The sequence below is a fragment of the Podarcis bocagei genome (assembly GCF_964188305.1).
Source record: "Podarcis bocagei genome assembly, chromosome: 12".
NCBI classification, from domain to species: Eukaryota; Metazoa; Chordata; class Lepidosauria; order Squamata; family Lacertidae; genus Podarcis; species Podarcis bocagei.
Window position 1 is genome coordinate 37,877,711 of NC_138137.1, and position 26,493 is coordinate 37,904,203.

General features: G+C 42.1%; 1 protein-coding gene across 1 annotated transcript in view; it reads left to right on the forward strand.

Moving 5' to 3' along the window:
• MALRD1 (MAM and LDL receptor class A domain containing 1) overlaps positions 1-26,493 on the forward strand; it is a 233,336-nt gene that overhangs the window by 90,175 nt on the left and 116,668 nt on the right. Inside the window, exons 28-29 of the mRNA XM_081163119.1 lie at positions 12,836-13,081; positions 15,261-15,418. Coding sequence (XP_081019245.1) covers positions 12,836-13,081; positions 15,261-15,418 — 404 coding nt within the window. The remainder of the gene's footprint in view (positions 1-12,835; positions 13,082-15,260; positions 15,419-26,493) is intronic.

The window sequence follows — 26,493 nt, forward strand, 5'->3', positions numbered from 1 at the left end:
GAGGGGTAGGCACTTACCCCTCCAAGCACCAATTTAACCAGTGCCTAACCGCCATGGAGCCCTCAGCTCACCGCCAAACCACTCACAGCCCCAACCAAGACCTCAGCTTGGTCACCACCGCACCAATCCAAGCCTCATTCCCTGAAGCGGAAAGGTGCATGCCATCAGCTTGGAAAAAGGATGGCCTCTCAAAAAGAATCTCGGGGTGGGAAATTGCATCGCCACCAGCTCCAAAACTTTTTTGACCACAGCAGAATTGATGCGTTTTCGGGCCCTTTCAGTGGCAGCCGGGCAACGACTGCCCTTCCAAACGCAGCGTTGCAAAAGCTTTGACCAAAAAATTTTCGCTGTCGGCACCATTGCACGCAGCGTCTCCAGGTCACCCAAAATTGCAGCACGTAGTGACAAACAGTCCATGGGCACCAGGTCGTTCTCACCAAGCTGCACCACAATAGCAGCTGGCGGCCCCTCCAAGAGCAACTGCCTCCGGATACTTGGCAGGAACTCCGACCAGCACATCCCACGTCTGGACAGCCAAGACAAGCGAATATGTGGAGGAAAGCCGAAATCTGGACCCAATCCAGATTGCCGTGCTGCGACGCCAGCCCAATGGACGATACTGTGCCCCACAATCCAAACACGGGTCACCGCTAAACCTGATAAATAAGATGAAACAAGCAAAAATTGTAAGACACCAATAATGTTAACGAACATAATCTTTGAATGCATTCGATTTCCAACGACCTGTATTTTATTTCCACTGCCTTATTAACATGCTTTCCGGCCTTCTTGGTGGTACGTTTGTCTAGGCATTGGTTCCCGACTAGCTGCACCTGACCTCAGCAGGGCAGCACTGACGACTGGGCCCCACCATATCGTCAGTACCAGCAAACATTGTGGGGGAGTAATGAATCCCAAGGCAATCGCATCCCGCCAGGTGTCGTTCCCCATAGGGGAAAGATGCACCCCATCTGCCCTAAAGAGGGCAATAGCCTTGAAGAAAATTAGGAGGGTGCAATATTACAGAACCACCTAAAGCAAGGACCTATTTTATTTTATTTGTTATTTTATTTACTTTATTTATTTTATTCTATTATCCACCGCCTTATTAACATGCTTTCTGGCCTGCTCGGTGGTAGTTTGTCTAGGCATTGGTTCCCGACTAGCTGCACCTGACCTCAGCAGGGCAGCACTGACGACTGGGCCCCGCCATATCGTCAGTTCCAATAAACAGCATGGGGGAGGAATGAACCAGGATCAGACTCAAGCTCACCCCAAATGCTCCCAGGGGCTCTTGCATGGCCCTACCCCTCAAAAGGGGGCGACAAAAGCATGGCAAATCCTTGGATTCCCTTAATGGAACATCTTTGCGCATTGGAGGGGACAGGTGCTCCAACCCCCCCTCCAGACCACCTTGAACCAATGCCTTAAATTATTTTGAGTCCAGGGAGAGCTGCCATCAACTCAATCCAAGCCCTCTTGCATGCAGGAATGCAAACTTATGCTGGAGGAAGACAGCAAACATTCTCGCCCAGCTGTACCACCAGCACTGCGGGAGGACCTGCACAGGTCACACTCGACCGCACCAAAGGAAGGATCTCCTCCCAAAGCATTCCCCATCTGGACATCCAGTATATGTTCACATGGGCAGGAAGACTGAGATGACGCCCCAGTCCAAACCCGTCAACATGCTTGCCAGCCTAGTGTACAATGCTGTGGCCCAAATGTGCACAGCTGCTCCTATGAAAAAAGGAAACAACAGACAAGCATCAGCACAGACATCACTGTGACACTTCCTGATATAATCCTTGTCAGCGTCAGACTTCCAATGACCCGTATTCACAATCCTGTCTACTGACAGGCCCCCAATGTGCAGCCTTTGCAGCAGCACCTAATCGTAAGGAATGAGGAGTGTTCAGCGGTAAGCAAGCCGCAGGCTCTAATAACTGGTGCACGACGTAAGCACATTGATGCCGGGCTAACGGGAACCCATTTTCATGCACTAGGAGCGGGCCAGCCCCCAGGGAATAAAAAGCCAAATATTCTGTTATCCATAACCGGGCAAGGGCCCTCCTCACCTGTGGCGGGAAGCCTGATTGTGGCACTCCTGCCCACTAAGTCTGTTTTAGAGTTACCAGCTCTAATGACAAGCTCCAAAGGATAAGGAAAAGTCCTGAAGCAATAAGCCTCCAGAATCTCGGCCCCGTGCTGGCTCCAACAACCATTTCCCCAACCCTCAGTGCGAAAATGCAATGGACTACTGAAAGGAGTCTCACCTTGATCTTTAACCCGCAGACAAGTTTTAACTTGTTGCAGATACTGCATAGGTAAAAATTGACCGACTTCCTGCCCACTGTCCTATGAGGTTGGAGCCTATTCCAACCTTCCAAGGCCCTGCGCACTGCAAACTTTATACAAGGGTCTCTGAAAAATTAAAGCTTCAATGAAACCGACATTGCAGCGGACTGAATTCGGATAGTTATAACCGCATGCCCAATCTGCAGCAGGTGGACCAAATACTGCAGGATCTGCTCAGAGGATGGGGGCAAATTCTTCCGAATGGCCAAGAACTGCCAGCTTAAGGCTAAGAAATCCATCCAGGCCTTCCCATAAGAGGTAAAGCAGAAGGGGAAATGGAATCTGCCGCTCTCTGAAATTACTAATTGTTGTCAAAATGCCACAAGACTGGAAAAGTCTGGCAATAGCCGAGTCTGGAGCCCAGGATCTGAAGCGCTTCATCTGAAAATCGGATAGTGTCAGCGTAATTTGGAGAGTAGAAAGCACAATATTAAACCTTAAGTGGCGCAGCTCGAAAGCATGAGCGGAGGGGCAGAGACTGTGCTACAGCATGAGGACTGTTTTGCCAAGACGCTCACCACCACCTGGTTATCAGACCAAAAGCAGATCCGATGGTCACTGAACTCCTCGGGCCACATGTGAACTGCTACTACAATGGGGAAAACTCAAGAAAAGTTATGTCACATGATTGCCTCACCACACCAGGCTTGAGGCCATAGCTTTGCACACCAGCAGCCCTTGAAATAAAAACCAAAGGGCAAAGATCCAGCAGCACCAGCATGAACCTGAAAATCCCTGAGCGGGTTCAAGGTATCCTGCCATGGCGAACTACTATTGCATACATTCAGGAATTGCTACCATCGCCTGATATCTGCCTTCACCACATTTGGTAGGCATACACAAAGGTAAGGGGACCTCTGTCAGCATCGCCCTTGAGCCAGTGCCACCAACTGGACTCATCCACTTCAGCCCCAACTGGGCTAGGCGAGCTGGGTAGCACTTCCAGAGACCACCTTCTGCACATGAACAGGTCAAAGTGCTGTGGACTCACAGCTTAGAGTTGTGAGCACCGGATTCACTCCAACAAAAAGACAGTCGTCGCACAGCAGAGTACAGCAGAGTCTGAGTATATAAACAACTCAGAGAGCAGCTCTGTAGAATATCTTCTTTATTCTATCTACAACTATACAAACTATATACAGAGCTTAATAGGTCTAAGCATAAATAAATGCTGCACTGCACTGAGTATCTGCAGCTGCCCTTAGCAGCAACCTTATCTCTACACATGATCTCTAACACTCAGTCTCTCTCCCTCTCCGACACTGACTGACTGACTTGGTGCTGGAGCAGAATAAGTAGAGACCAGAACACGCCTCCTCCTCTCTGGAGAATCAGCAGACTCCTCAGGAGATTCTTGGATATGGGAGGGGTGAAATCTAGGCAGCCTGGCCTAGTGGGAAGATTAGTTAAGTGACCCAGCAAGATCGGATCTGGTGAAGCATCACTTGCTACAGAGGAAGTATTACAAAATAACTTCCTTCAAGGCAGACAGCTTCTCCATAGCCAAGTGGTATGTTTTAGCAACGATATCCAACTGGATCCCTAAATAAAATGGGAATATGGGCAAAAGGTATTGAGCTATTGCTTGCCAGCTTCCAGCCCCCGCTTGGGCAGGGGGCATCTTGTGCAGCCATCATGATATGTAAATTTACAGGGCCGACGCTGGCCAGAACCCCTAAAGAAGTCCCAACCAAGCTGCCGCCAAGCCAGCTTCCTTTTCAGACACACACTCTGTGCAATGCAAAAAAACAAAAACAAAAAAAAAACCAACAACACACACTCCGTGCAGTGCACACACTCTCCATGCAATGCAACTACACACTCCGTGCAATGCAAAAGCACGCTCTGTGCAATGCAACTACACACTCCGTGCAATGCACCCACAAAACCTCTGTGCAATGCAACTACACACTCCGTGAAATGCAAAACACACTCTCTGCAATGCACACACCTTTCATGCAATGCAACTACACTCCATGCAATGCAACTACACACTCCGTGCACTGCACCCTCTGTTCAATGCAACTACATACTCCGTGCAATGCACACACACTCTGTGCAATGCAAAAAACCAAAGCAAAACAAAAAACACTCTGTGCAATACAACTACACCCTCCATGCAATGCACACGCACTCCATGCAATGCAACTACACACTCCCTGCAATGCACACGCACTCCATGCAATGCAACTACACACTCCCTGCAATGCACACACCCTTCATGCAATGCAACTACACTCCATGCAATGCAACTACACACTCCGTGCACTGCACACCCTCTGTTCAATGCAACAACAAACTCCGTGCAATGCAACTACACACTCCGTGCAATGCAACAACACACTCCGTGCAATGCAACTACACACCCTCCGTGCAATGCAACTGCAAATCTCCTAGCAATGCAATGCAATTGCAGCCCGTGCAGCGCCGTGCTCTGCAACGCACAGAGCAAACTGCAATGCGGGCACGCAAAGGTGCTTTCTCCCAGTTGCATATTGCAAACATGGCGCCCATTACATCCCTCGCAGTGAGGTAACCACCAAAAGGACTTAAGTGTCCAGGTATAGCAATGGGGGAGCATGCAGCTGTCCCATACAGGGACCAATCCTGCAACCTAGGCATTACCGGCACTATGCGCTGACCCAGTGAAACCAATGCTTCATGGACCACATGGGGACACTATTCAGGCCGGAAACGCTTCCAGGCCATCAAATTCTAGGGCAAAGCCCTAGGATCACCTGCTAGGCCAGGCATAAATGTTTCCAGTGAAATAGCAGAGTTGAGGTAGCCCACAGCTTGTCCAGGTACCCCTGCTTGCCCTTTTAGAGGGAAGCACCCCTTCAAGAAACCCAAAGTTCTTTTATCACAAATGGGCCGAACTGCCCAGCAACAGAATAGCCCATAAGGAGCAGTTTGTTTTGTTTTGTTATAACAATGGCTAAGAGGGGGATATGAACTCCCAGGTCCTAGTCCTGCACTTTAGCCACTAAGCCACAATGGCTCATCTCAAAATGGCAGTCGCCTCTATCAGGGCAAAACAAACTTAAAGAAAATAAACTTGTTCAGAAACAGCATAGTTCAAGAGCATATACAGAGTGCTCATAGTCCTTGGAGGCACAGGGAGCCATAAAGCCAACCTTCGGGGATACTATAAACGAAAGTGATATCAGCTAAGCTGGGAACAGCCCTGACTAGCCCCACAATTTCAACAAGAGAAATGGGGGAAACCTTTTTGCGAAAGAAAGCCCCTAACGGGGGCTCTCTCACTATTGGGAAAGGCAAGCCACAGATACAGGGAGAATCTTCCTACAGGGCAGGGTAAGGGGTGGGGTGGGAAATTGAACAGGAAAAGGGGGGAATTAAATTATTTAAGGGACTAGAGAGGATTAAAAGAAAGGGGAAATAAAGAAATAAAGAAATGTAACCAGACAATGAGAAGATTGTCCCAGTGCTCCATGTGATCCGATGCAAAACGGCCAAGAGGCCGTGCCAACGTCTGGCCCCTGTATATATAGACTCTGACCCCTCCTCCGAATTGGCAACAATCAAAACACCCCAGCAACCCAGTTTAACCATTTAAATGGTCGGGATTCAACTAAATTTGCCTAGTCACTGGAGGGTGGCCTGTTCCCAACCGCAACACGTGCTCTCTGCTAGGGAGAACACGCTTTGCAGCCCATAGTTGAAGTCAAAGCCTTTAATTTATTGACTTCTCCTGATGGAACTCTTTACTTTAGTACTGATGAGTCTGTGCTTCAGGAAACAGAACAATCTTAGTTATATATACCCATATCAATGCATAAGGTTGCTCTTGGGGGCATGTTCTAAAAGTCTTGTTTACAATTTTAAGTGCAAAAGTCTATTTTTAATGATGTTGCATTTATGGTTTAAAATGCATATCAAAGTAGCTAAAGATACCGCCACAGTTTCTGAGAACTGTGAGCAGAAAGAGGTTTGCGCAAGGAGACTTTCCCATCCCCTCTTCGCTACTGTTAGGGTTGCCATATTTCAAAAAAATAAAAACCAGGACACCCGGGGCGTTGTTGAGCGCCACTTGGATTAGGTGCTCCTACCTGATTCCCTTTCCCATTGAACCCTAGACCACATCCCCATACTTATCCGGAACGTTCCCTGATCCTGAAGAGAAACATTATTTCCCTTCCAGCACAACCTAATATTTAAGTGAGTGTGCTTTAGAATTGGAGCCTGAAAGCAATAAAATTGATGGTGATTGTCAGACATATTTCTTGCAATTTACTGCCCCCTTTGACAAGGCATTTATTATTACAGGGAATTACTGAAGCCTGGAGATATGGGTGTGCTTGACAGGGAGGTGTATTATGTTCCATCTCCATTGGCCTTTTGTTTAGCATATGATACCGATATGGTGTTAAACTACACTGGGAATTAAGAAAATTTATTATTCTTGTTGTAGACATATATTTTTTAAAGCGCCCTTGTTGCTTTGGAGACTGAACCAAAGTTCTGTGCTTTATTTTAAAAATAAAACAAAAGCTTCATGGCCACGCTCACCTGGCAGTTTGTAAGCAGTTGGGAGACTCTTGGGATGGTTGGAAATTCTAAATCAATTCTTTCGGACAGTGAAAGCTTTTCATTTCTTATCATCATGCCAGGGATGTTAAAGCCTTACAAACATTCATGTGGGACCCATTTCCTTTTATAGAATATCCAAGGTTTTAGTCATATGTGAGTGTGTGTATGAATATATATATATTCTCTAAACACTTTCAGATTAACACAATTGTGCAGGAAGCTCATTAATCACTTCTTTTGTCCCGTTCTTGTTCACCTGCCACAATTTGGTACTCAAAAGTTTCAAGGTCAGTGCTTTTAATGGAACTTTTGCTGGAATTGTGGAGATCCAGAGACAATGGGATTAGCTGCACTAAAGACTCATATCTCTTTGATCTTTATTATGCTGAGCACAGCATGTTATAGTATAGGAAACTGCACTGACAACAAAACTCAGCTTAAAAAAAAATAGCGCTGAGGTTTTTTTTTCTAGCTCCCAGAAATAAAGTTTGCCAGCCATTCAGCATTGACTGAGTTCTTTATTTGAACAGTATAATGACAAGGTTGTGAATAATTAAGTTCAATAAATTGAGATGACCCCCAAGCTGAAACACCCTCCATCTGTTTACTGAAGCACTTCAAAAACTTAATCATGCCTCGGACATTTCAAGTATAGCGCACCTTTTCGTTTAAGACAATTTTCATCTCACGTCTCCTACAGGATCTTTCTTCTGATTAAGAGTTACAGCTATTACATTATGCTCAAAAAAGCCAAGCACAATTAATTTTAGAGTATTGTATGTAATTAATTATTTTATGTATTATATGTAATGTAAACACAAATAGCATAATTGTTTGTTGGTTTTGGAAACTGGTGCTACCCTCCATTATTTTTGAAAATGATTAACTCTCCAAAATCTATGTAGAGGATACTTATGACTTTGAATACTTAACTACTACTCCTATTAGTACTACTAGAACATGGACAGCTCAGTCAGCACAGCACGAGACTCTTAATTTCATGGCTGTGGGTTCAAGCTTCACATTGGGTGGAACATTCCAGCATTGCAGGGGGTTGGACTAGATGACCCTCGTGGTCCCTTTCAACTCTGTAGTTCTATGATTCTACTATTAAGACACCATCAGTGTACATGGTATCTTATGAACTGAAAAAGATGTATAGAGAACTATAAGCAAATATGTCCTGCAAGGTGTTTACAGCAAGGAAGGAAGCCGTGTAAGCAGTAGAGGGAGAAGAAAAGATCATGAGAAAACAATTATATAAACCTATCCTATCCTGAACCTCCCGAACACACTAAGACCCTCCTCAGAGGCTCTGCTCCAAATGCTTGTGCCGTCATAGTTACAGTACATAGAGGCTTGAGCTAGGGCCATCTCAGTAGTGGCACCCAACTTATAAAACTTCCTCCCAAAAAAGGTTCCTCTTGCATCTTCCATGGTCGTTTTAGGCACTTGGCAAAGAAAATAGTATTTTGAATGTCTCTGGAGCTCTTTGCGTTCTTCAGCGCCTGGTTCTATATCCTGGTGTGCATGTCTGGTCCTTCTCAGTAAATTTATTTCTCACCATAGTTTTTTTGTATTTTTTTAAAAAAAATATTATGGATTTCTTGTTAATTTTACACTATTGTCTTTTTTAAAAAAATTGTTAAGTGTTCTGTCCCAGGCAATGGTCTCATCTAGACTGATTTCTAGTCAGGGGAGGGTTAGTTCAGGCAGAGATCAAGTAAGGCAGGATGCAGTCCTACTGAGGGAAATCTCTATCCATCTATCATCTATCTATTTTCAGCTTAGATGCTGTTTTTCAGAACTAAATGTCCTCCCAAACTGGCTCACAGTCAGAAAATTATTAGCAAAACAGCACCATCAAAATCACATCCCTCAAGTCACATGTAAATTAGACATTTGAAAAATCTACAACTGACAGAACAGTATTTTTTTATTAAAAAAAATACCATAAAAATAATAACAGCCAGGCTAACATCATCAGATCCCAGCAGTGGTCCCATCCCTGCTCCCAAGCTTCCTGAAATACGTTGGTCAGCTGACACAACAACCTCCAAGCTTCCTGTTACCTTCTGCCTTCAGTAGCAACTCCATCTCTGTTCTTTCATGTCCATGGATTCTCTCTTGGAAGATTGTTCGACGCAAATCTTTATCACCTTCTTCACACAGGTTGGCTTAGTTTGCTGCTTTCTCTGTGTCTTAGGGATTCTCCTCTAGCAGAATTGGCAGCCATACCGTCCGAAGGATGTGGTGTGTTTTCAAATACCCTATTATGCCACCTCTTCCCAACTGCAGCCCTTTGCCATCTCCATGCCAATTGGCCAACTAGCAAATTGGCCCTACTGGCAAAAGTTAAAATACAATACACTAAAGCAAACCAACAGTAATAACAGCAGATAAAAACCGTGCTTGGATAGTCACACAACTATTTTGTTTACACTGTTATAAAACAGACATGGACATTGGATCAAGTGATTTTATTTTATCTATGTGTTTATTTTGTAATATAGGGAGAGGGAAGATGAATCAGAATAATAGAATTAGACCCAGGCTGGATGCTCAACGAATGCTAGCTTATTGACAACTGCAACAAAACTCACGGATGCTGGGTCAGATTCTTGGTGAGAAATAATGAGGGGAAGCAGAACTTTTTAGGCATATTCTCTGAACAAACAGGCATGTATTGCTAAGAGAACATACTTTAGCATGCTGTGTCTGTTCACAACGGAGCTGCAAGACAGAATATATGACCCAGTTCACTTCTAGGAATAAAGATTGTGGGATGAATAGAATTTAATGCGAGAGTAGAAAACTCTTCAAAAGCATTTTTGTCCACCTGCCCCCAATCTCTTTAACAATAACTTACAATATCCAGATCTGTCAGAGTTTACATGAGAAGACCTTTCACCTTCTGAAAAACATGACTCTTCTGTGCAAGCTTAAATATTTGTACTTTATACTTCCACTTCTCCTGATAACCTCTATCAGTGACCTTGTTATTGTTTCCACTTCACAAATATCAGTGTAAACTGGGGGTTTATAATGCTATTCATCCCATTTGCCTTGGTATAGTTATCTTGAAGCCTCTCAATACATACTAACTATAATATACATGTTTTGTCAAAGGGGGAAAAAGACTGCCAGCTATAGAAGTCGAAATGTTGCTGTGCAAATGTTAGCAGTAAATTGCATTCCACAAGACAGAAATGATCTGCAAGTCCTGCTGTGGACACCATTAGCAAAATGCCTTATTTGAAATTCTGATAGTCGTGTTTACAACCATATGATGCAATACAGGGACAGACTCTGTTTGTGCTCATGCCATTTTCAATGAATCTTCTGTCCCAGTGTTGAATAGTTTCAAAGAACCCTGCTTTCCTACTAAGTGAAACTGATTTTACAATGCTGTTCCTTTTCATGAGTCATTTTAGACTAGTCCATAATCCGGTGTTTGGTTTCAACCCACCAATTCAAGTACAGCAGAATACAACCCCAAATTTTGGTTTTCCAAACCACTGATTAAAATTTTATCTCAGATGGTGAAAACAGATTACACCCATTTAGTAATTCTTAAATCTGGATTAATCCCAAGGTTTACTCTTGTAGCTTGAGTGGTTTGGTAGGTAAAGTAAAATTACTGAAGGAATAGTCTGGTAATAGAACTTTCTTCCTACCTCCAAAAGGCAGGAGAAGGTTGGTTCTACCTGTGTGGCTGGCATGGTCTATTCTGCTCCAACGATTCTTGTATCATGTGGGCCATCATGTGCCTTAGAAACATTTTTTTACAGCTGGGAATGGCTATTGATGACTTCTGCTACCTTTCAAAGATGAAACTATTATTAGCTGTTACTAATAGCCAGTTTCACAGGGCACTGGCAGAGGAAGAGGGGGGTGGGGGAGTGCACTGCCCCCGGCAGCGTGATCCCGGCAGCGTGAAGTCTGGCTTTTACTTTGCTTCCAAGTATTCTTCCAAGGCATCCGCAAGTATAGCCCATTGCATTAGCCTACTATGGATGTGGCCAGGACATGAATACCATGTGGCCAAGCAAACTCTGTCCAGCACCATGATATAAAACATTCTCGTTTTCAAAAAGTTTTGTGTGTGTTTTTTACTACATTGATTCTAAAAGTTTCTGTGTAGTCATTATCATTATTTGTTGTAAATCCTCCTCAGTTCATGGATTTTATCTTAGAAACACTAACATCTCCTTGGAGTCTATTATGGTCAATGTGCCTGCGCTGTAAGAACAAAAAGTCCACTTGCTAACAGCTACTGTGATCATTGCTGTGGAAAAACATATTGACCCCTTTCAAGGAGTCTCTCCTGTCCATTAAATAGCCAGACCACTTTTATGACTTCTGTTTTACCAACAGATAATACTGTGAATATTTTGAAGCAAGCAATGCTGTAGAATTGCACTGCAAGGCTGCACCCTAAACACACTTTCTCAGGAATGAGTCCTACTGGATACAGTGGGATAATACCTCCAAGTAAACATTCATAGGATTATGTTGTACAACCCATGTATTTCAATAAAAATTGTTCCAACTGCACCCTCCTGGTGGTGCAGCAATAAAACTGCTAGCACATTTGCAAAGCTAAGCAGGGTCCAGTATGGTTTCAAACTGGATGGGGGAACCACATGTTGAGATTCCTGCATTCCAGGGGTTTGAACTACATGACCCTCAGGGTCTCTTTTAATCCTATGGTTCTATGGCATCAATAGGGTTTAAAAAAACTCAGCTTTCTTTGGATTATGCCCATTCAGTTCTTATTAGTGCGGAAACACTGAAAACAACATTCTGTATATATCTACCAAGACGTCAGTCCTTCTGAAGTCAGCAGAGCTTTTTCTCCAAAAAGCGGGTACAGGATTGTTCTCTTAATTGCCTAGTTCTGTCTAGTTTGGGGCCAGTGTGTTGTAGGATAGAAGTGCAATTTTTAAAACTAGTTATTAAAATTATTTTGTACTATCTTTAAAAGAAATTGTTGTGACTTTCCTTATCATCCCCTTGGTTGGCTCTCCTTATTACTTGGTGTGAATATCTCTGTGACAGTTAGTTTCTTTCATTTTCCCTTTAAAAATGAAACAAAACAGCAGCATCCCAGTCCTCACATGTTTGCTTGAATTCAGTGCATGTGGTTTTAAAAGGCTTTTCTTCTTGATCGGTAGGTTTAGAACTCCACCAGAGAGTGCAAGCACGTGCATAAATAGTTTATGTAATTTCATTTTGCTCAGTGTGCCTATTAATGTGTAAAGTTATTCCTGAATCGCACCCCCCCCCCCCGGCACATGCCATTCACTTACATTTTCATGGAGACTTCTTTGGCAAGGTATACTTCTTCTTCTTCTTCTTTTGTAGCTTAGTCTGAGCTCCAGATACTCCAAAAGGACTATCTTCCAGCTAAACGATTTCAGAAAGAGTTAAAGTATGATTGTTCTGCCTCCCTCCTCTTACCTTAATTCATTTTTGCTAATAATGGCATTCAAAAAATTTCAAATGTGATAATGGTTTTTAAACTTCATGCTAAATAGCATCTACATATCAGTCAATGAACTCCTGAATATAGCGGATCATTCAGTCCATTCTGGATGTTAGTCAGCATTTTGAACCTCAGGTTTATGTGTGAACCGAGCACACCCATAGAGCACATTTATTTAACCCTCCCTGTGAGAGTTGTAGAGGAAGCTTCAATCAGTGGTGGTAGTAAGCCATAATTCAAAAAAGCTTACTGATCACTTCATTGAGTAATCCAGAACTTCCTGTTGTGCACTTTGTAAATCACTGATGTGGTTCAACGCCTCACTCTGCAGTAAAAGAAAACGCCAGCAATTAAGTCTGGCTAGAAACAAATGGAATACATTGTCATCAAAATCCTTCTCTCTTCTCTTTCTGTTTGTGTGTATATTTTTTCCAGGCTCTTGCTCACATGGTTATTTGGAATGTCTCAATGGCAAGTGTTATAGACCAGAACAAAGCTGCAATTTTGAGGATGACTGTGGAGATAATACTGATGAGAGAGAATGTGGGACCTCCTGCACTTTTGAAAATGGTTTGTGTGGTTGGCAGAATTCCCTAGCGGATAACTTTGACTGGGTTATAGGAACCAGCTCACCTCAAAGCCTCAGGCCTCCAAAAGACCACACACTTGGAAATGGGAAAGGTACGTTGTCACTTCAGCACAGGGAATTTATCTGCATTCACAAACCTTATCATCCCATCCCATGCAACACAGGGCAAGTTCTAAATCTAATTAGAGTCCTGTTATGAATATCTAAATTGGTTAAATCCCTAATGCTGAAAACTGTTCTATAATGCAGTTATAACACCGTTTTGCAAAGCAGCCTCTTCTTAATTGTTGCTTTCTCAGAGTGCAGGGAAGTTGCACACTTGTTTCTCAGGTGGCAAAGAGAAGCCATATCACATTGGTACCTGGTAACAAGCCGAGCCAGTCACCAATCAGACATTTCACTGAGTGAATAATTCCACAGGGTCAAGACTAAACATTCAAGCCTTTGTCACAACACCCCTGTGAGCAATCTAAGTTGCCAGCTGAAGCTGGGTAATTGCTCCATAAAAAATTAAGGGGTGAGCTAGCAGCAGAAGCAAAGGCCCAGGTGCTGAAACCATAGCCTGTATATGCAATCCAAAAGGAAAGAGATGCAATCAGAAGAGCTGGGAATGTCCATAGGAGACAAGCGGCTTATAGCATTGTTCTGTGTGGCTTAACTGCTTCTAACAATTCCAGCTTTCCATTTTTATGTTAAGTTTCTAGCCTTTATGTTTAGAAGAGTGATTTGATCATATGTGGGCAAAAATCACCTCCAGAGTCTTTATTGCTGAAAGGGTTGCCTAACCTAGTATTTACTATGCCTTTTTCATATTGTATGTACTTTCCTGTGGCTAAGCAAAGAAACATCAATATAATTGTACCTCTTGCTCCATAAAGGAACTCTGTTTGTAATAAATGTTTCAGCTGGCACCTGAAACATTTTTGCAAATGATTTTCTTTTCATCATACACTGGAAAGTCATATTTCATGCTATTTGTTTGAACCCTCAGTTCCTCGGCATTATTATTTCCATGGCTGTGATAATACACAATATGCCTATAGTGTCAGAAGTGACCTTTTCTTTGCAGTGTTTAATGATGATTAGATCTTCCCCCTGGAGTTGGCATGGCAGCATTCATTTCCCAACAATATTGTTGCAAACTTAAAACAACCAATGAATGTCAAAGTGAGATTCACATTGTGGGGGTATGAGGGATCTTCTCCATTATGAGCTTTTATGCCCATACAACAATATATGTTGAATTGTATGCCACCATCAGCATGCACAAAGCTTTACAAAGAACTGAGGGACAGATCTCTTTTCCAAGGATGTCACAATCTAGAATTCAGCAAATGAAAAGCAAAGAAAGTTGGGGTACCCACGTGGTCATGGGAAGAGTATACATTTGTACATGTACAAATGCTTGATTACAGTTGGAATGGGGATCAGAAGAGTGATTATGCTAGAGGAACTAGGCATGGAGGAAGGGTTTAATTTCCTTCCATGGTCACAAATCACCCCATGTAGGAGAAAAGCCATCAGATGCGGAATCAGCCAAACCAGTTGCTATGACAACAGCCCAATGCTGTCTATATAAGTGATTAAGGCATATCAGCTCGTTAGTTAGTCAGTGAGTCTGTCTGTTATGCCTTGGAATTGCTGGAGCAATAGAAATACTTTCCACTTGTATATCTGTGTCTGCAAAGCCTACAAGCTGTATCCAAAACTGTATTACTGAAGCCTGAGCTTCTGTAGAAGTAAATTATCTTGGATCTTAAGCTGTCCTGTGAACGTAGAAGGTTAGGGAAACCAAGTCAAGCTGGTCTGGGCAAAGAATAAATTATTGGGATTGCAGCCAAGTTGTCCCTAGTGGAATGTCTACTACCAAATATGTGCCAGGTGTAAGAGTTTCATATAAAGGTTTTCAGCAATAAAGAGGCTATAATGGAAGCTGTTCAGTGCTGGAGGTGGTTCTTAAACCTACATTTGGGCATGGGTGGAACACAATACAGCATCTGCTATGTGACTGCATAGATGCCTACTTAAAAAAACAACACTTAAAGGTAAACAAACTTGTTTTCTAACCATTCCACAGACCTCTTCATGTGGCTGCCCTTTTTCCCATTATGCATCCAAAAATATTCTGTGTGATAAGAGGTGGCTAAGAGAGCTTTTGCTTAGTACAACAAGCTCTGTAGTGGTACTTTTCCCATTTCTCTTCCCCCCCCCCCGCCCCGGCTGTTTTATTATTGTTGCCGTTTTCACATCCTGCATCATTTCTGATTCCAGGACAATTCCTCTACCTTGAAGCGATGTCACTAGGAGTAAGAGGTGAAAAAGCACTTCTCAAGAGCTCCAGATGGGCAGAGTCTAGCACCACTTGCATGCTGAGTTTCTGGTACTACATGTCTTCAAAAGCAACAGGACGCATCCAGGTTCTCATTAAGGTAATAGTTTCACTTCCCCATCGTCTGTCAAATAATTGATACTTCCACTCCCTTTGTCAAAGTGGCACGAAAGCTTCTTAACAGAGGGGCTACTAGTCACCAAAGCCTATTGTTTAGTTTGTAAAAAAACACACATGAACATTTGTTGGTAAAATAGAGGGGGTGGGGAAAAGATAGGAGTGAATTGAAGCAACTGCATGTTGCCACAAAGTGTGCATGCTCTGAGTCTGGAACTGATTTTAGAAACCCTTATTTAAAAGAGGTGGCATATAGGGCAGATCAAATTAACAGAATGAGAAAGGAATGAAATGGAGAAAATCTGTTCATTCCTTGAGGGAATTTGCAAAATAGTATGCACCCAAGAAAAGTCAGTTTCTTGGCACAGGATTTTGTTTACCTTGATGAAGAAGAATTATGATTATAATTTAGCACAGAGTATGCAGAATCGTGACTGCATAGCTTACTTCTCAATGAATGTCTGGCAGCATTTTAATTCCACATTGTGTCATGGTTTACTTTTAACTTGCATTGCACCCGGCTGCTTTGAAAGCATCCTTTAACACCATGGCATGTCATTTTAGGGAGTGAAATTTAATTTTTGCAAATTTCTTCACTGAGACGTCTTAAAAATAGGTTTTTTTGGGGTTTGAGGAATTCAAATCTGCTGTTGTTTTTGTGATTGGACAACATTTAGCTTCTCAAGTCTGCATTTGATGAAGAAGCACATAAACTGCTTTCGGAAAACCAAAGAATTTTAATTTTACCTTCTGAAAAGGTCAGTAATGCTAAATAATAATATTTGATGTAAGTGCAAGTACTTGGCAATCTTTTTAGTGATTTCTATGCAAGTTTACACACATTTTACTTACAAAGCAAAACTGAATTATATTAACTTAACCCAAATAGATTTTGAATTCTTGAGTCATGTTAGAACTTTTTAGCACCCCTCATTTTTGGAATTTGAAAACTGAAAAATTCAATTTTTTAAAATGGCATCATCCTACCATAAAGTGAGGCAGAGGAAAATGAAATGCAAATGCAAAAGAGGAAATACCCTTTTACATAACCTCTATCTTCTGTTCATTATGAAGAAATTGTTCATTAAGAGAGCTTTTCCTCTGCATCCTTTTCTCTTTACTTTCTCCATGCAACAGTTTCCCTTCAAACAACAGACAACTGTCACTTTTTTTTGATACTTTTCATGTTAGCAAAATGTTAGCTTTGTATATGGTCCCCTGTCGATTGAGAGCAATATGTAACCGTGCAGTTCTGAAATGGTGGCATCTGTCATCAGAAAATGTTCAGCAGCCAACATAAATAGAATGAAAACATAAAAGACACACCTGTGTCATTTTATTTCTGCATTTCCTTCTCCCCCAGCACTCTGCCACTCTTGTCTTTAAAAATGACATTTTACCTTCGCTACTCCACATGGATGAAAGCATTATTCAATCGTGATTCTTGGCAGGACAGGTGGAAAGGTGTCACCTGACTTTCTAAAAGCAATCAAACAAACATTAAAACCAATGGCATGGTTAGCTGCTTGACTATTATCCTTGGCCACTATTGTTTGTGCACAGGTTCTGTTATGATGCAAATACAGAATAGTCTGAATGGGACACTCCAGGGAAAGCTGCACTGCCAGAGCTTTGCAAGTGCTTCAAAGGCACACCACACAATGGCAACAGATGGAAAGTGTGTATATGGTAGGAAATGGTACATTTATAAGGCAAATCAAACCATGACTTCCATCCTAAGATAAGTTAGCTGAAATTTGCAGAAAGAAAATATACCCTTTTCTATTACCTGATTGCCCTCCCCACTCTCCAAAAATGTGGAATAGGATGCTGGAGGTGGGGGTTCCCAGAACTGGGAACAGAACCTAAGATAAGTTATGAACATTTATGGAAGGAACGTTTCCCACCCCCTCTGCCTCAGAAGCCCCTTTGCATTCATCCATGGCTTCCTTAAGTTAATTTAACTTAGGCTCCAAGCCTATTAGTCTAGTGTAAATAAACACACTATTAGTAATCATACATCCCAGTGTGGGATGGTTATTTTCCAGAATGCTCACTGTAAAGTTTCCCAATGGTCATTTTGTTAGTCACATGATTGGAGTCCCATTGACACAACCTGCCTCACTCCAGGCTTTGGATATACTACATGTTTAACGTGGAACAATCTCCTGCCGTTTGTGAAATTCCGAACCTTGCTATCTTCACCAAAATGTATACTGATATTTTTTTGTGCTTGAAAATTAACTGCAACAAATTATTGTCAACCTTGCCCAGTTATGCTGAAAGTAATTCAGATGCCTGAAGATAAATGGAAATTTCAATATTTAGTCCCCTGGTGATAAGCTATCAGAAATATCAAAACAAAGGAAGTATACCCCCCCTGCTGCCGCCGCCGCCCAAATTAGCACAAATGTCTAACAATCACTGACCAATCTTCAGCTAGCTGCTCAATTTAATGGATCATTATGAGAAGTGTATACTGTTCCCAGAAGCTCTCAAGTCCATAAATCAAATAGCTAGGTGATAAATGTCTGTTCTGATTATTGATGTGTTTTCAAAATTAGTGCGCTGTGGCAGTGATGGCCATGTGCAGAAAAGTCAAAATGAATAAATTTGCTCAGAAGATATTCAGAATTAAAACTTTATGTGGAACCACTCTTTTTGCTTAACTACTTTAGACATGAATAACAGTAAACTACTTACTTTGTACTTAATAAGCTCAGTGTGATATAAATATCTAACGATGCATGAAGGTGTTGGACTTTGGGAAATTAATGTTTATAAGAAGCAGCTATTGCCATGAAGATAAAGCTTTTGCTATATGCCCTGGAGAAGCTGCCTATACTATTAAATGGAGTGCTATGCTGAGACATTTGGTCCAAACTTTTTTCAGCTCTTGTGGGAGAAGGGGCAAAAATCTCAGAGCATTTGGACCGAGGTGGCCAAGGATTTGGGTTTGTTTCTTAAAAGAATAAAAGATTCACAGGTGTTTTAAGCGTCGGCTAGGTTGCCCTCAGCAACCTGCCAGTGTCCCCCTCAAATTAAGGACAGAGTGCCTCATGGGAGTTATGCTGCATCACAGGGCGTAGCCCATCCTGTTCTGCCACCTGAGGTGAAATGGGAAGGTGCTACTGCTGCCACCAAAGCCTCACGTAAGCTTTTAAAGATTTTTCCAGAGGCTGATTTTTCCAGCAGCCACACAACCCTGGCAGTGGGAAGGGTTCGCTGCTCATGGGATTGCAGCATCGAAGGCAACTGCTTCAGTCTGCCTCATGGGCGGGCCGGCCTGCTACACCATGGTGTCATTCCCTGGTGCAGTCTTAGGGCGGGAAATGTCTGTCTTAAAAGAAAGGAGCAACAGACAGCTGAAGCCGCATTTGTATATAAGAAAGACCTGCAAGACTTTTTCTTAGTTGTAAATGATATGTGGTGTGGCTTCTTTCCTGCTGGGGATCATCAAACTTATAGTTAGAAAACTACAAACCCCCCAACCGCTTTTGCTTTGTGCAGTATTTTTAGCTAAACAGAGGCATTGTGGGACCTTTCCTGTCAGAACATTGCCAGCCTGCCCCCTCATGTTAGCTCTGTCTTCAGTCCCCAAAGTAAGGCTTTTCAGGTTTAGGGAAGGTGAGAAGGGAACTAGCAGGGTTGTGGGAAATTACAGAAATGGAGTGCAAACTGCATTTCAGTTGAAAGGGGACTAGAACTTATAAAAATGGAGTCAAGTGGCAAGATCCCCTGTCACTCAACATCTCATTCCATTCCTACTTGGCATTTGCAGTGTCATATACTTGGCAACCGTGTCTATATCATGTTTTTATTTCATATAAAGAACAACAGATTTTAAATGACTATATTTATATAATCCCATTGCTGCTTAGAGAAAAATAAATGCGCAATCTTTTGTTTTTGTAAAGATCTTTATCTTCTGCTCAGCTTTTAGCTCAGCTCTCTTGATCAAACATCTGGCGCTCATTAAGTCGATGAAATATATACAAATTTAATTACTATTTTCAACAGTAGGTTGTTGAGTTGTGTTCAGAAATAGCTTCAACAGTAGATTGGGGAGTTGTGTTCAGAAATAAGCCACAAAGGGATGTTTCCTTTAAGTCTCCAACTGTCAGCTACCCTATGTTTGACCCCATTTTGATTGACATACCACTTCATTGGTGCTTTCATTTGGGTTCAAGAATATACTGCTTTTGTGTGAAGTTTATAGTATTTTACTATACTTTCTCTCTGGCCTACATAAACATTCTAAAAGATACCGCATAGAATATCCCTATTTATATTTGCCAAGGCATAAAAACACAACATGGGTAAACCCAAGAGGGAAGACTGGATTATACTGGATGGCGTAGGGAGAGTGCACCTTCCCTTCTCACTCACAGTGCACCTTTTATCTCCAGTCCCTCAGATGCCCACATGTAGGCATAATTCAAAAAGACAAGCCCACATAAAATCCAATGCATAGAGTTCAAAACCTCATTCCCTGCTTTTAATACATTTTGCTACAGCTTCCACATGTACAGAAAAATGATCTGATTCTTCGTGCTTTAGATTAAGAGCTTTGGTCCATAATAAAACTAGACCCAAACTGGCTGCAAAGGGTGTGAAGTAGGAAAACACAAATGCCATTGTTTTAACATTGACCTTTATTCTTATCCCAGGCTTATTAATTTGTAGCATTCCCTTCCCTTTACCTTTACTAGCAAAACTACATTCTGAATTTAGTGAAATCATGTATTTTGTAATCTCAATATGCTACTCAACCACTAAAATTATTTTATTTGTATAATCATTGACATAGTTTTGGGATATTTATACATTCAGGTAGCTATCCCATAATGGTAACATGAAAACAGTAGGGATTTTCACTGCTGTTGCCTGTCACAGTCAATTAATTGCATCTAAACATAAATGAGCAAAATCTTAATGGCATTTTGGAGAGCAAGACATATCAGCCAGCTAAAGTTAGCCTATATAAGGGCAGCCCCATAGCCTGACCTACAGCTAGTGGAGCAACCAGGCATAATGCCAGCTGGAGACATTTCCTACAATCCACAAAGCTGTTAATGGATAAATGTAGTACTGAATCTGTCACCTGGACACTGTAGCTTCTTACCAGGTGTCATCAGCCATCACAGCTGTTGCCTTTTTCAACTAGCATAAGGAAGGGACGGGAACCAAAATAGGTAATATATAAATAGCCTGTTTATTGGTCAAGATCCAGGTGTTGAAAATACACAGTCTTCTGAAATGTCCTTATTAGGTTTGGTGGCATGTGATTCCCATTAAAAACATTAGAGCAAAATCTAGAATAGGGGGTCAGTTCTGACACTGAATGTTCAGGATGAGACGCCACCAAGATATATATCACAGTGGGCTGTCTTGCAGTATTTGCCTTGGTGCAGAACAAGCATTACATACTCTCAAAGTTCATATTTGATTCAGATTTCAGACATAGTTGGAGAGAAATTTCAGCCCTGTCTTACACCCACCCACTCACTCACCCTGCCTTCAAGTTCCCTCCTACTGCCTACCTTTATTGATGCTCTGATGGCATCAGTGGAATGGAGGGACATCTCTATCCTTCCTTACCTCTCTGATGTCACTCACTATTATTCTGCATGCCAGGTGCTGGGAACTGATGATTCAGAGAAATTAGATTCAGAAAAAGAGGCTTTTTACAAGGTTTTTTTTTGGGGGGGTCCCCCCTGAGCCGTGTGTGTGTGTGTGTGTGTGAGAGAGAGAGAGAGAGAGAGAGAGAGAGAGAGAGAGATAGATGGGAGGGATAGTGACGTTGTATGGTGTGACCAGGAGACACAGTTGTGGAGCCACATTCTTTCTTTGTGAAAGTAAAAATACTATAAACAGCATAAATCCTCTTCAGGCATTCTAGTATGTAAAAGCAACATGTGCTAAGGGAGAGCAGGGCCAAGCCTGCTAATTTTCCTTTCCCCTCACCCCCCGTTTCCACCTCCCTCCCTGTCCACAAGCTGGAGGGCAAATTTCTGCAGGGGGAGCCTCCAATACTCGTTGAGACTTTCTGCAAGAAATAGAATCCTGCAAGATCCAGGTCCTGAATCTTGTGGCGAGCCTCCATCAACACAAGAGGCTCCCTACTTCAGAACTTCACCCTCTAACTCATGAAGGAATCAATGGTGGGACACAGAACATAACATGTCCACGCTCACTTTATATCTCGTTTATGCTGCATTTTCAGACCATACACTGGGCTTTCTCTGGAGTTATTGAAATCACAGCTTTTCACCTCCCTATAACATGCATGCTGGTAATAATCTGTGTCAGTAGCTGACTTTGGACCAAGGATTTGATGCACTGTACTGAACTGAGTTTCCAACTTTGATGGGAGCTCCCTGAGGCTTGAATCTGATTGGCTATCTGTTTCAACTCCTTGTAGGCAGTGGTAGCAAAATAATCCAAAATGTTAATTGAAACAAAAGGTAAATAGATATCAGTCATAATGGAAAATCAGTAATAATAGAAAATCCTTTGGGAAAGTAATGAGATCTTTAAAGTATGGGCAAAGGATTTTATCATCGGCTGTGTTGCATTTTCTACGAATGAGAAATGGAAATTCTAGTCTTATTGCAGGTAAATTATCATAAGAGAATCTTATGCTACTCTTAAACTGCCCAATTTAAAAACTCAGTCAAAGCTTTGCTGACCTGGAATAATAAACCTTTCCAGTGCACACAAAACTGAATTGCTTTGAATAAGGGTCACTAATGTGTTTTTGAGTTTTCTGACAGTGCTAAAAAAATGGGTGAGTAGGAATATTTTTAGAATGTAAAAAGTATGATTTTCATAGACTGGCTCAAAATTCAGGTAAAAGAGTAGTAAGAACTGCAGTTGGATTTTGGGGATTATTTTCAATATCAGCCAATTTTTCCTTTGAAAAGATTGGCAGATTTAAGATTCACATTCACTATAGCCCCCCACCCTTTTCCTGCTGTATAGTAGCCTGCTGCAAATGTTTGAAAAGGAAAGGTTCCCTGTTCTTGATCTGGATCCACTTTGAAAGTAGGAGATGGCTGCACTAGACTGTTCCTCTTTCCCAGTCATTTCAACAGGTAGCAGATTTAAGTGTCCAAAGCTTGTTTTCAGCATACAATTGCTGGAAGCAGACAGGAAATGGCTACAGGGTCACATCTCCATAATGGTTGGATATTAAGTATGAAATGCCTTTGTGGGAGAAGTCTCAATTTAATTATTTGCATCAGTTTACATACTGCAGAGACACTCTCCTGTGCAAAAATGCTGGTGTTTAGCTGCCAGGTTCCTGCTTCTGAAATCCACAGCACCATAAAAGAAGGACTTATGACCTTCTTTTCCAAGGATAAACCAAGATTACTGAAAGGTACAATGCAGATGACTCCTCTTTTGCTGGTTGGAATGATGAGGGCTGCACATACTTTGATGTTTTCCTCTTGAGCCTAGCTAGACCTGGCAAAAGATTACAGGCAGAGTAGCATTGGCATTGACACATGCTTTTCACCCATCACCAACTCCTGTTGTGCCCCTCTCATCTGCCTGTTTCCCCAGCTGCAAATATACTTGGCGGCAACAGTTGGCTCTGGAAAGCCACCCACAATTCAACATTTCCATTGGAGACCCAGAGCATCTCTCATAGTGTAAGCACACAGCCAGGAGGCCACTGATTGGGAGAGGGCTTGCCTCATACTTGGTGCTAGACTTGGTAGCAAAACACCTCTCCTTCTAATTCCCATTTTACCATTCAAAATGAGCAAATTTGCATCCACAAGCCCTTAGCAATTAAAATTTAATAGATGCCCAGTAGGATAGTTGTGTCCTTTAACGATTCTATAGTTTAGAGACGTGGGCTGTGTGTGTTTCTGCAGAGCCTTGGAAGTGTTCCACTACATAGCAATGGCTTTGGTTAATCTAGCAGGCTTAGGACATCAAGCACAGTAGCTCATAGAACTGTGCAACTAGTTCCACATGCATGCCCAAGAGAGCTTTGGACTTGTGTTTCTCCAGCAGCTCCCTCATGGTGCTTGGCAAACCGCTTTTGAAACTGACAAGAGCTTCAAATATTCTTTGTGATACGCCATGGAAATCTGCTGTTCAAAGAGAAGAAACAGTCAAAAATCTGTCAGGACATGCAGAAGCCCTTGGGTCTGCCTAAAATAGCAGTTTGGATGCAAGCCAATATGTTTTAAATTATCTCAGTGAAATTGAAAGCTGCTTCAACAGAAATAATCCAGCTCTTTGCTAAAATGGTTGGTTTTTAATTTCTCATGTCTAGCATAAAAGCTAAGGTAGCCACTGAAGGAGAAGAGATCTTACATTTAATTGTGGTGATGATCCAAAGTAATTTACTTTACTGAAAATAGTAGAAGACACTAGTTTCCTAATTAATTGTATAAAAAGGTCAAATAAGGCTTTCATGTAAACTGCATTATTTAACAATCATCTAAATGTAAGCCAATGAAAGATTCTTTAATTAGAAGCATCAGCCCATTGCAGCTGCCAGCTTCCTGCAGGTTAGGAAAACAAATTTATGAGCGTTAAGGCTTAACTAATATCTTCCTGGTATCTAAAACCATATTTAGGGCTGTATGTATGTCAGACTAAAAATCAAAAGCAGAGATTCTGAGAGTCCATATTTATTCTGTCTCACATAAAGATGAATTACTCAGTAAAATATTGTTGCGCACCACCCCAGTCTCTGAGCAGTGCAAGATTTTACTCAGGGTTTGGTTTCCTTAGGATGAGGTACAGTAGAGACAGTGGTGTCTTTAGGATATATGGTTTATTTACATATATACAACCTGAGCCTTTGATAAAAGGGTTCACAGCATTAACACCCCAGAAGGTCTTGCTTTTCCCATAGTCACATGCTTGGATTCGAGCAGAAATCAACCATGTCTCTCCCTCTCAGACTTCTGCCTGCCACCTGCTTATTGTCCTCAACTCTCTCTTTGGTCCTTCTAACTACTTGCCAGCTTTATTTATTTTGCTAATGGACACTGAAATCCTGTCTCCAACCACCGAACTCTTATGCAGCCACCTCTCTGACTTCTGAGATGTCAGCAAACAATTATGCACACATTTTCAAGCATACTTTAGTCAGTCAGGGATTTAGAAACTTGATCTTAATATGATATAAGGTAGTTTGAGGAAGATGAATTTTGTGGCCATAGTGGTACAATCTTTCCTTTTCTTTGCATTCATACAGAATTGCAGTTTTGCATTCATACGTCATTGGCCCTATTTCTTTTCCCCCCACATCTTGAGGGTGTTCATTCAGTACAAGTCACATTGTACCTGAGCAACTCCACATGGTATGTAGCAGTCCATGTGCCACATAGCAAACCAGCAGTGTTTATTTGGAGATCCAGTCAAGGCCAGTGTATACCATGCCAAATTCTGGCCTAACACTCATTGGCTCCCCTCAATCAAGGTGGGATCATTTGTCTTAATGATGGTAACTCATGCTGTGACTCCAAGGCTTTTCTCTTCAGACATGTCTCAGTTACAGTAACTACTAGAATAATCTCTCAGGGCATGTATATTTCCCCCCTAAGAAAGTGAAGAGACTAAACTCTAGATAGGTTTGCACAGGAATGAAAAGTGCTGGAAAAACAGATGTGTTCATTGGAAATTTTGCAACAGAAGAGGCATGGCCTATATCATGCTGGAATCGATGCATCTGGGAACAAAATTGAGGCATCATGCAGCTTTTAAGCCATTTGTTTAGGCTTGTATTTCGTACATTTTGCCATCTCACCAGCTAAAATATTACCTGTGCTACTGAGCCAGGGCAAAGATAAAACTGCCCTACCATCTGTCAAGTGAAAACCAGTGGCTTATTTTTAGCTTTTATTGGCTCTTCACATGAACTGTTCCCTGGCACCACTACCTGACCTACACCAATTACTTTCTTCACTTTTCTCACTTATATTAGTTTTGTCTAGGGAAGAGAGAGAGAGAGAAGGTGTTATTCCCAAATAGGGGTTCTTAATTTAACCAAGAAGTATCCATGTTCAGATAGGAGTCTCTTGTGCTAGCAAACTCATTTCATTGATCAGTGAACAGGGAAGGCCTTGCAGTTCAACATACTATGCAGTTTGTCATATTTGAAATGTTTCTCTTTGGCAGTGTTATATTCTTGACAGTCTGAATTTGACTAAGCTTACATTACAGATGTGTGAGAGTTTATTACCTCCAAACAGCACTTGTTATGTACCAGTACCCACTTAACTGTGTAGATCCCAAATCCTTTGATTCTAGGTGTAGTACAATGTTAATCCCCATTTCCCATTTCCCTGAATGTTTTAGCAATCGTTCATGCTCTGATTGGATCCCAGACTACTAACCGACTGGGAACTGTGTATTATATCATCCCTAATCTTGAGCAAGGGGCAGATGGGGCTCGCCAAGCTGGGAAGGTAGCCCACTTAGGAGAAGGAAAACGCTAACCCTAAACCTCTGTGGCCTTGTGGCTATACTAATTAGTAAGAAAGGCTTCAGGAATAAACTCCAAGAAAAAGTCTGTACCCATTGCCTTCAGGAGAAGAAAAGGCTAAAGAGAAACACTACACAAATCCGGAGCAGAGTCTCTAAGGTGGTTGGATGGTGTCTTGTATGCCTCCTTCCAGCACTCCTGCAGCCATGTTGGTGCCAAATGTATTGCTCTGCTTTTCTTCGAACCACATCAGTGAGGTCTTGTCATCTGGGCAGCCCAGGACCTCCATGCACACTGCCAAGAGTTGTGCCCCAGAGAGAACACTTCAGGGCCACCAACACAGCAAGAACAATGTGGAAGGAGGCCCTTATGAGTTACCGGTCTCTGCAACCACAGCAGACACTGTGATTCTCCAGCAATTTGACTTCACCCCTGGAAGCACACACCATTGTCTCTTGAGACAGATGGATGCCTGCAACAATTCCTGACCATCTGTGTGTAATCTCTGTTTAATTTGGAACAAAGGCGAGTAAGAGGAGATATGATAGAGGTGTATAAATTTGAATATGATGTAGAGAAAGTGGGGTGGAGGAGAGATTTTT